An 11,073-nucleotide genomic window follows, 5' to 3' on the forward strand; every position below is an offset into this window, starting at 1 on the left:
GGGATTTTCTAGTTTTCATTTGGAGTTGATGAATCTGTAGTATTGCTAGTCATTCTAGGCTTAGTGCTTAGTATTCTTGCAAGTTGAAGAAAAACTGCTCTTGAACACCTGAATGCTGTTTGTTTTGTGGGGTTGGGGGCATTTGTTTTGGTTAATGGATGAGATGTGGAGAGTTGAGCACAGCTTCTGTAAATATTCTACACAATGATTGTTTCTTTTCTTTTCTTTTAGGGGTCCTGTGTCTAAACTAACCTTCAAATTGTTCCTGGCTGTTCTGTGTTCACTTATTGGTGCTTTTTTGACATTCCCTGGCTTGCGCCTGGCTCAAATGCATCTGGATGCTCTGAATTTAGCATCAGAAAAAATAACACAGTAAGAGAAACATAGATGTACCCAGTGTTTAAATATGCTTGGTTTAGTACACAAATAAGTAAACAATTCATTATAATCAAAGTAATGGCTCACTAGGGCCTTCTCTTTCACTTCCCACCTCCTTATTCAAGTTACAGCAAAATGCCAGCTCCCTTTGCCTCTAACCACACCTACTTGCTCAAGCTGTCTCCTGCTAATCTATTATATCCCTCACATGATCAGAACCAATTAAAGGAGTATGCCTACAATTAAAGGAGTATGCCTGCCTGCATTCTAGGGCCCCCTCTACATGTTGCATTTATCACATACTTAACCTTGAGACCAGCTACACATGCAAACTACCTAGAGTGCCATAAAAAGCTCCAACCAGCTATAAAGTTAGTACACATTTTTGAGGTCTAACTTTCTGTCTGGTTACTATTAAACTTTAATTTGCATATATAGAAAGATATCCCCTGGAGCTGGGAGCCCTGTCAGCTCATAGGCCTCCTGGCTGCAGGGATGCACCATGCCGAGCCAGGGCTGGAAATCCCACAACTGAGGGGGTTCCCAGTTGCAGGAGCTTGCTCCTGGGCTCTCCCTGCGCTGGCAGTAAGGTGTGATGGGATCTAATGTGCAATCCCATAATCACACCTCCTGCCATGCACATGTGCTATGACAGGAGTCGCAATTGTGTGGCTTGCACGTTAATTCCCACTGTGCCTTTACCTGCACATATAGAGGGGCTCTTATGTTGAGAATTCTACAGGTTCTCAGCACAACTTTGTAGTAAGTGGATGGTATGGAAGGAAGGATGTGGCTGCTGACTCTTCGATGGGCATTGAACCCTCATTGCTAACATGATTCAGTAGAAGCCAGGGAAAGAAAGTGTGTGCGCGTTGTGGGGGAGGCACAGAGCAGATTAGAGATGAGGGCTTTGAGAAAACATTAAAGGAGGGCAAAAAAGCCAATCAAACCTGAAATCTAGTCTTTCTAAAACTTCAGATTGAAACTTAGCAATTTTACTTTACATCATGTTAAAACATTAAAATTAGAGTAACAGGTAGAAAGAGAGTTCAGTTGCATTAATGGAATATACTAACATCTTTAAAAATGATAAAATAGCAAATGCTGTTTCAGTGACTTGTACAGTCGAAGTTACTTAATTGGGGAGGTGGAGCTGACATTGGTCTACAGCTACATAAGCAAGTTCAGCTTTTTTGTTACAGGTGGACATTTAAATGTTCTATTTGCTGCATTTAACTTGTTCTTTCTTTGGGATTCTCTGATAGCTTAATCCCCACCAATTTTCTGGAGCATAATATCCTAATATTTAATAATGCTCATCCTGATAGCATTCTTAGACTTCATAAATAAGTCCAGAAAGAACTGGTGTTATCATATTGAATCTTCCACATAACATAGGCTATAAAACTTCCCTGTATTAATTCTGCTTTAAGTCTAGTAGCTGTGCTTGAACTAAAGCATATCACTTAAAATATAAAGACCAAGTATTTTCTGAATCCATACAGTGGGTGGATTGGGTATTTGGGTTTGGGTGAATCTATACAATAATTGGTAATTTGTTCTAGTAATTAATTGCCCTTAGTGTTGCAGATTTGTACCACTTCCGGTCTGAAATTGTGTGGGTTCCTCTTCCAGATTTTTTTTTTCTTTTACCTTGGTGTAACAGTCAACTCTTCAGTCTCGCTGTCTGTTCAGCTTAGAGACTGTGCTCAAGTTGTTCCTTAACCTTCTCTTTGGTTTAAATGAATAGCTGTCCTTGAATCCTTCACTGTCAGGTGTTTTTCAAATCTCATTTTTTTCATGGATCTTCTATGAATCCCTTCTATTTTTTTCAACATCTTTATTGAGGCATAGATACCAGCACTGTACACAGTAGTACAGTAGCAGGAGCACCACTGACCAACACAAATGTAATAATCCTCTTTCTCTATTCTGTATTCCCACTTTAATATCAGAGGAAGACTATTTTTTAAAAAAAGTTTCAAGTATTTCAAGAAATAGAAGAATCCTAAATATTCTATTAATTTAATTTAGACCATAGTAGAATTGTCCGTAAAATTCAGAAGTGTTCAATACATATTTCTGTTCTTTGTTTGGGTGGGAGAAGAGAGCCTTTACTTTCTGATAGTAACTGAAGAGGCCAAGCAACTGCTCCTGTAGTTAGACATTTTAAATCAGCAGGTGTAGGTAATTTGTGTCTAGGAGTTTAAAAACAAAAAAACAACATTTAGCTGATGTGTTTCTGGCCCTTAATGCTTATTTTCAATAAGCCTTAGAACACTGAGGAAATTTATAAAAGACAAGGAGACCAAGATGTGTCAGTATTTTAAAAAGGGTCAACAGGACAGTCCAGGTAGGTTTAGGCTTTCAACATGACATTGATCCAAGATGGAATAATGAAATAGCTGATACAGGATACAAGCTGATACAAGAATTAAAGCAGGGTAATTAATGCCAGTCCGCATGGGTTTATGAACAGAAAGTCTTGTCTATCTTGATTTTTTTTTTTTTAATGTGATTACAACCTGGGTTGATATAGTTAGTCTTGATGTACTAGTTTTCATAGACTTTCATAGACATTAGGGGTGGAAGGGAATCTCAGAAGATTGAGTCCAGCCCCCTGCCCGAGGGGCAGGAAGTCAGTTGGGGTCATAGGATCCCAGCAAGATAAGCATTCAAATTTCTCTTGAAGGCGTTCAATGTGGGTGCTTGAACCACTTCCGATGGCAGGCTATTCCAGACCTTGGGGGCTTGGACAATAAACAATTCTTCCTTACGTCCAGCCTGAAACGGTCTTGCAGTAGTTTATAACCGTTCGACCTTGTCATCCCTTGGTGCTCTCTGGTGAGCAAACATTCCCCCAGATCCTGGTGAACACCCCTGATAAACTTATAGGTGGCCATCAGATCGCCCCCAAGCCTGCGCTTTTCCAGGCTAAAGAGCCCCATAGCTCTCAGCCTGTTGTCGTAAGGTCTGTTTTCCTGACCTCTGATAGTGCGCGTGGCTCTTCTCTGGACTCTCTCAAGCTTCTTCACATCCTTTTTGAATTGTAGAGCCCGGAACTGGATGCAGTACTCCAGCTGTGGCCTCACCAAGGCCAAATACAATGGGAGAATGTCCTGGAATTTGCTTGAGAAGCATCTATGGATGCAAGCTATGGTTTTGCTCGCTTTACTAGCCACAGCATCACATTGAAAGCTCATGTTCATGTGGTCAGTCATGACCCCCAAGTCCCTTTCATCCATAGTGCTAGCCAACATAGCATTGCTGAGCCTATAAGGATGCTGCAGACTTTTCCTCCCAAGGTGGAGAACCTTGCATTTTTTTGGCGTTAAACACCATCAGGTTCTCATCCGCCCATTTACTGAGCCTGTCAAGGTCAGCCTGGATCTCCCTCCTGTCCTCAGGTGTGGATGCTTTACCCCAGAGTTTGGTATCATCAGCAAACTTGGCCAGTCCGCTTCTGACTCCAATGTCCACATCATTAATGAAGAAGTTGAACAATATAGGTCCAAGGACAGAGCCTTGGGGGACCCCACTGGTCACAGGGCACCATGACAATTGACTTCCATCAACCACCACCCTCTGGGCCTGACCGATTCCCCAGCCAATTCCAGAGCCGATTCCAGAGCCAATTCCCCAGCCAGCGGATTGTGGTGGACCGGAGGCTGCACTTGGCCAGTTTTGCCAAGAGGTGATCATGGGATACCAAATGGAAGACTTTTTTGAAGTCAAGATATATGACATCAATCTCCTCTCCCTTGTCCAGGTGATAGGTTGCCTGGTCATAGAAGGAAATGAGATTGGTCAAGCAAGACCTACTCGCAACAAACCCATGCTGGGTATCCCTCAGGATATTGCTGTCAGCTAGTCTGTTAAGGATGGCCTCTTTGATAATCTTTTCCAAGACCTTGCCCAGGATAGAGGTCAGGCTGATGGGCCAGTAGTTTGCCAGATCCACTTTCCTCCCCTTCTTGATGATAAGCACCACATTGGCCTTCTTCCAATCTTCGGGCACTTCACCAGAGCACCAGGAGTCCTCAAAGGTCCGTGCCAGAGGCTGGGCTGTGATGCTAGCCAGCTCCTTGAGTACCCTGGGGTGTCAGGGCTGGCTGACTTGAAGGTGTCCAGCCTCTCAAGGAGTTCCTTCATGAGGTCAGCATTGATGGAGGGCAGGGAATCTTCCTCACCCAGGCATCCCTGTCCCGTAATGGGCATGGGCGTCCCGTGGGACTGATGAAAGACTGATGCAAAGTACCCATTAGCTTTTTCCTGGGTGTTGGTTGTCAGTAGTCCCATGTGGTTTAGCAGGGGTCCAATGTTGCCCTTGCTTTTCCTCCGGCTCCCCACATATCTGAAAAAGGACTTTTTATTGTCCTTGATACTTGTAGTAACTTGTAGTTGGAGTTCCATTGCAGCCTTGGCTTTCCTGGTTTGCTCCCTGCAGGACCGGACTAGTGCGGAAAATTCCTCCTTGAAGGTGGATCGCGTCCCCCATCCTTTGTAGGCCTGCCTTTTTAGCTGCAGGAGGTCCGCTAGTTCCCTGGAGAGCCAAGGGGGCTGCTGTGCCCTTTTGCTGCCTTTCCTCCGAGATGGAATAGCCTGGGCTTGTGCATCGAGTATTGCTCCCTTGAGCAGCAACTACTCTTCCTGAACTCCCCTCCCCTTGGGGTCGTGGTCCCTTAGGGTCTCACCAACAAGCCTCCTGAGCTTGTCAAAGTCAGCTTGTATGTTGTACTAGATTTCTTTAGGGTTTTTAACATAGGACTACACAAAATGAACTAGAACAATATAAAAACATAACACTTTGAATAATTAAACCCGGTTAAATGATGGGTCTCTGTAACTAGGAACAAGGAGTCACTGCTCAGCGAGTTCTGCAGGGATCAGTTCTTGGTCCTTTACTATTTAACTTTTTTTTCTAAATTTGACAGAGAGAAATAATTTCTGATAGTTTGCAAAGGAACAGGCATTGGAGGGACAGTATCTTTTCTGAAGATATCAGGTCACTGACAAAGTGACCTAGATAGCTGTTTAAGTTGGAGGCAAGTGTGTCTCTTTTCTGCCTAATATACAAGGTCAGACATCTAGGATCAAGGAGCAGAAGCCATATGTACAGGATGGGGGACCTCTGACCTGGAAAGGGTTCTGAAAAGACTTGGGTTATGGTAGATGATGACCTGAACTAGAGTTCCCACTGCAATGCTATAGCCAAAAAGGCTAATATGATCCTTGGATGTACAGACAAGAAACATGTTTTATATAAAATAAAATCCATTGTTCATTGTTACTCGTCATTTTGATAGGCCTTTTTGGCTTTCTTGCAGAAGCATCACTCTCCTCTCTACTACTTTGTGGATTTGGGAATACTTCTCTTAGTCCCTTCCTTCCCTTTCCCCATGCATTTCACTAATTTCTTTTCAGCCTTTCTCCCACTGCTTGAATGAATAAAAATGGATTTTTGCCATCCTTTTGCATATACCAGTTCACTAACCCACTAGTGCAACTTAAATAAGCAGAAAGCAGGTAAAAGCCTTTTTCACAAGTTAGTAAACTACTTTGACCTGCTCTTTGATTCTGTAGTGTTAGTTACATAGCAACACTGCATACCCTGCACTGCTTTTTTCCCCTTTCTTCAGTTTAAACCAATGATTTACTTAGCCTGCATGACATGCTTCTGGAAAATGCTTTTGAATGCTTTTAAGAGTCTTAGTAGCAGTTTAAACTTTCTTTCTCCCTTTCCTTTTCCCTTTCCCTTTTTCTGTTATTTTTAGTTACCTGATTGTTTTCCACTGTAGTATTGTAGCCTTCTTTTTACAAGTGGAAGTACAAGCAAGTGAGCTTTTCCAATCGTGCAGTATTGCACTGTTGTCAACATATGATACTGTATCATTGAGGTGTGTGACAGTGTTTCCATTAACTTAAATGGGGGCAAAATCCAGTCCTTTGAGATGACTCTCTGATGAGCCTGATGGCAAGAACAAGAATGTGTGTTAACTCCAAAGGCCACAAGTCTTTTTTTTTTTTTTTTATATATAATTGTTCTTGTATTGCAGTTGCTTAACTTCTCTTACTTCAGCCATTCAGTATAATCTCCCAGGAACCCAATACCTTTAAAAGGAAGTAGCTGCTCTTTTTCTCAAATGTGTTCTGGGATTTTTTTTACTGGAGAATCTTTAATTGCATGTTAATTAGATAAGATTCCCAGGTAAAAATCCTTTTATTAAATGGGGAAATTTGACTTGCCAAAACTGAGAAATACGTTCTCAATTTGCATGGATAATATAACATAATTTTAGATACTTTTTAATAGAAAAATATTCACAAATGCAATTCAATGTTTTCCATAATTACCAATCAGAGAATCTGAGTTTTTAGATTAAATTTTACAGCAGCTCACGCAACTTTACATTATACCATTGTAGACACATTCAACAACTGTTTCTTACTGTGCTGCTGTGTATGATTTGCTGCGATCTATTGGAATAAATTAAAGCAGGAAATTATTCCAATTAGAGTATCACAGAATCTAATGTTAAGATTTTAGGAAATTATACTGGCTAATTATTTTATTAAACCCAGTAAGCATATTAAAGAAAGTGATGTTCCAGTTCTCACCACATTCTCAGTTATTGTTCCACATTATTTTTAATAACGTATACTACAGATTCAGTAGTAGTAATCCAGGTGTCTCAGTTATAATAATTGCATACATTCACTGTATTTTCTTTTTCTGTTTTTGTTTCAGAACGTTACTACATATAAACTTCCTGGCACCTTTTCTTATGGTCCTCCTATGGGTAAAGCCAATTACCAAGGACTATATTATGACCCCACCTCTGGGAAAAGAGAGTGTGCCTTTGTAAGGTTCCTTTTAAAAAGTGTGTGTGTGTGTGTGTGTGTGTGTGTGTGTGTATATATATATATATATATATATATATATATAGGTACCAGAATCAATTGGGTTTAGTGTTCCCTGATTTATACTAGTTATGCTCTTGAAGCTACATTTTTTAAATGCTGAGCTATCAAAGTGTTTAAAAACATCTTTGAGAGGAAAATGGGCTGTGAAATCAGAATTTCAGGGACATGTGACCAATTATTACTTTAAACTGGGTATTTTTAACTTATTTTTAAAACCAGAATCATCAGTGTAACAATGACAGTTGGTTGAAACTCATGTTACAACTGATGCTAAAATTGAAAACTGTCTTAAAACTGTGAGTTTTATATATCAGAAAAGTTATAGTGAGCTTAAACTCAATAGAGAATATAGTATTAAGACTCTTGAATTGTACACATTTTAGAGTTTCCTGTAAAATTAGAAAAGCACTGTTTAACTTGCTTTGCATTTAATCTGGCTGAAGAGCTGCAGGATAAAAACAGACTATTCCAGTTGCTATTTAGGATACACACTACACAGTTCTAAGCCTTGATTTATTTGAAAGATTTCATTATTTGTTTAGTATTCTAGATTGCTTGAATTCTCATTACTGAAGAGCTTCTAGGTTTTTCTCCTGAAGCCAAGTGGATATGAGAGGCCTAATGCTATGGCATGATTGGAAAGTAATAGCTGCTAAGGGAGGGGGTGGGAAGAAAGAAAATTGCTTACCTGTAATTGAATATTGTTTACCTGTAAGATGTGTAACTATTGACTGGGTGTTAAGTATTTCCTTCAATAGATTTCAAGATTTCTGTATAGGTAGTATAAACAAATACATAACACTTAAGTAGAGGATGACCTTTGGAGATTGTTACTCTTTATCCACAGAATGTCAGAAGCTACATTTGATACTCTACGGCTGTGGATTATAATCCTATTGTGTGCTTTACGAATGGCCATGATGCGCAATCATCTGCAAGCCTACCTTAATTTAGCGCAGAAGTGTGTGGATCAGATGAAAAAAGAGGCTGGCAGAATAAGTACAGTTGATCTGCAGAAAATGGTAAATATAATGGAATAAAAATGACAAACGTAATAAGTGATTCACACGTAGTTAACTCATGTTGTTGACCCCCTGTCCTTATCCTTCCACAGCACCAGAATTTACATTTTAAAACCATGAAATGGGAGGTTTTCCTGAAATGTAGTTCTTTCCAGAAAGGTACCATACCAGGAGGGAAAAAAATGCACAAATCCAGGAAACAACATAATGCAACTCCCATTGTGCCACTACACAGTCCTTCTCAGTCCTTCTGTTAGATCACCATACCATATCCCTCTGAATCTTGTAGTTTATGATCTCTGTCCATTTTACATGCTGCAAATGGTGCAAAACACATGGGGAGATCCAGGAATTGTATTGACTGTGATATGATTCAAAGCCTAAGAAACTTTAATACTTTAAAAAAACAATATTAAGAATATGTTTGTTAAAGTCGGCTCAGAGCTAATATGCAGTATATTGAAATGTAGAATACTGAATGGTAGTATTTTGTTTGTAAAAGTATAGTGAATATTCTATGTTTTGTTTTGTTTTTTTACTGCTTCCATTCATGAGGAAATAACTGATGAATGAATAAGTGCTGTAAGAATTTTGAATTGTTTTAAATTTGAAATTCTTCAATAAGCCTTTTTTCTTAAAACTTGTATTACGTGTTAAAAAAATTGTGAAAAACTTTTGAATGTGGTCTTCCTCGTCAGTATCCTGTTTCTTTAAGCTGCTTAGTTTTACTGACAGTTGTATTTAAATGCTGGCTATAATAATTTATAATATATCAGCTGTCTTAAGCATTCTTGCACGCTAAGTTGCTCAAAGATTTTGTTGATTTCAGGTGGCCCGAGTGTTTTATTACCTCTGTGTAATTGCATTGCAGTATGTGGCACCTCTGGTAATGCTGCTACACACAACTCTGCTGTTGAAAACCCTAGGTATGAAAAACTTACTGAATTTTATCCCTTCCTGTATTATATAAAGCTTTTATTATCTATTAAAAAGAACTAATACAGCATATGTAGCTAGAAATGAAGAAAGATCTTATATTTTTGACATTGTAGAATGGTTTTAAGCCAAACAGTTATTATTTTATACTTGAAGTGGTTTTGGAAGCTGTTAATTCCTATCTGATCTAAAATAGGCAAACAATTTAATGTTACAGATCATGCTGTTGATTATCTTTTTAAAAAAGTTACATACCATTTTAAAACGAATGCATCTAATTTTAGGGAAATCTGTTTTGCATATGTAAAATTTGGTAAGAACATTTCATGGACTTCTTAAACACATGTTACAAGTTTCCTTCTGTATTGGTAGAAGGATGAAATGATGTCAGCTCTTCCTGATGAAAGATTAGATATCACTTGCTGCATTACTACACTAAGGGTATAGACATCATTATCAATTATCAGAAGATACTGATGCAAGTTGTTGCAATGTGACTGTTAAGTCTTTGTGATCCTGTAATGATGAAAGTGTGGCAAAACAGTTCCTATTTAATAGTTTTGTGCAAGGTCAGAGTTAAAAATCCTATTATTAAATGGGGAAATTTGACTGGCTATATAGCTAACATGATCAGTAAAGGATCATGCAGATATAACAATTAAACTATAATAGCTGCTTTCCCAGCCAGCAGCTTCCTCTCGCCTTTTAAAGCAGCTAAAATCTATACATATTCATACCCTAAGATCTCACTTGTTAAATGTAATATTGCAATATGACTCTCTAACTTCTTTTTTTTTTTTTTTTACAAGTTAAGATTCATATTTTTTAACTTTTACATGTGAAGAGTATTGCTGTCCTGTTTATAGAACTGACCAAAATGCAAGCAAACTAGTTTTGGAATCTGCTTGCCATTAACAGTGATTTTTGTTGCCTTTTAACAGGTAATTACTCCTGGTGCATCTATCCAGAATCTAGCTCTGACTCTCCAATGGAGAACAATCTACTCCCCAATTCAGTTTATTTTGAGTCTTCATCTGCTGATGAGAAGATGAAGGTAACTGTAATACAACTAACCATGGCGTTGGGCAGCTTAAAGAACATTTTCACTCCTCTCCTGTTCCGAGGACTCCTGTCTTTTCTGACGTGGTGGATTGCTGCTTGCCTTTTCTCCACAAGCCTTTTTGGCCTTTTCTATCACCAGTACCTGACTGTGGCATGAACTATTTGGCCAAAAAAGCAAATAGGAGGTTCAAACCCATGTACCCAAAGGGGGATGAAAGAAAATGGAAGAACGTGTGACAAAACATATCAGAATTTATTTTTAAATGCTTCCTCTGCATTCTCAGGGTGAATACTGTGATAGTGTTTAAAATCACGTGGGTTTGTGACTTGTGGTATCCAAATGGTAGGTAATGAAGTGCTAAGTTGTGGTATTGGAACTACGTCTAACATTCTTTTATGGGGCAATATTGGAGGTCTAGTTAAAAGGGTAATGCTTGTGAGTACCTTGGTTTCCATTAACACCAAGCCACCCTCAAAACTTTGATTATTAGTTTAGTCATTGTCTGTTGACTCTTAAGGTACTGGCAATGCTAATAGTGGCTGTCTGCTAAACAATCTTGAAACTGAGCCATACAATGGAGGAAGAGAAAATAACTTCTGTTGGAAATGTATTGATCACTTTTCTGGGTGAACAATGAAATAATTCAACAGGACAAAAGAACTACTGTATATTACAGTAAAAGAAGCTGTATAATATTTAGTATAGGAACAAATGCGTGGACTTGGCAAGTGTTGCTAAACAAATGCAGGA

The 11,073-nt window shown here is 38.9% G+C and overlaps 1 protein-coding gene across 6 annotated transcripts in view; it reads left to right on the forward strand.

Moving 5' to 3' along the window:
- The window catches only part of TMEM161B (transmembrane protein 161B), a 107,612-nt gene that overhangs the window by 50,607 nt on the left and 45,932 nt on the right, over window positions 1-11,073 (forward strand). For 3 of the 6 annotated variants that reach the window (XM_025204481.1, XM_025204480.1, XM_025204479.1), the window contains exons 7-11: window positions 232-372; window positions 7,127-7,240; window positions 8,150-8,324; window positions 9,154-9,250; window positions 10,202-10,314. In XM_025204481.1, coding sequence (XP_025060266.1) covers window positions 232-372; window positions 7,127-7,240; window positions 8,150-8,324; window positions 9,154-9,250; window positions 10,202-10,314 — 640 coding nt within the window. Of the gene's footprint in view, window positions 1-231; window positions 373-7,126; window positions 7,241-8,149; window positions 8,325-8,416; window positions 9,133-9,153; window positions 9,251-10,201; window positions 11,068-11,073 lie in introns of those variants that run through there. The other 3 variants (XM_014520070.2, XM_025204478.1, XM_025204482.1) reach the window with 2 other exon arrangements.

Source organism: Alligator sinensis, unplaced genomic scaffold (assembly GCF_000455745.1).
Source record: "Alligator sinensis unplaced genomic scaffold, ASM45574v1 scaffold218_1, whole genome shotgun sequence".
NCBI lineage: Eukaryota > Metazoa > Chordata > Crocodylia > Alligatoridae > Alligator > Alligator sinensis.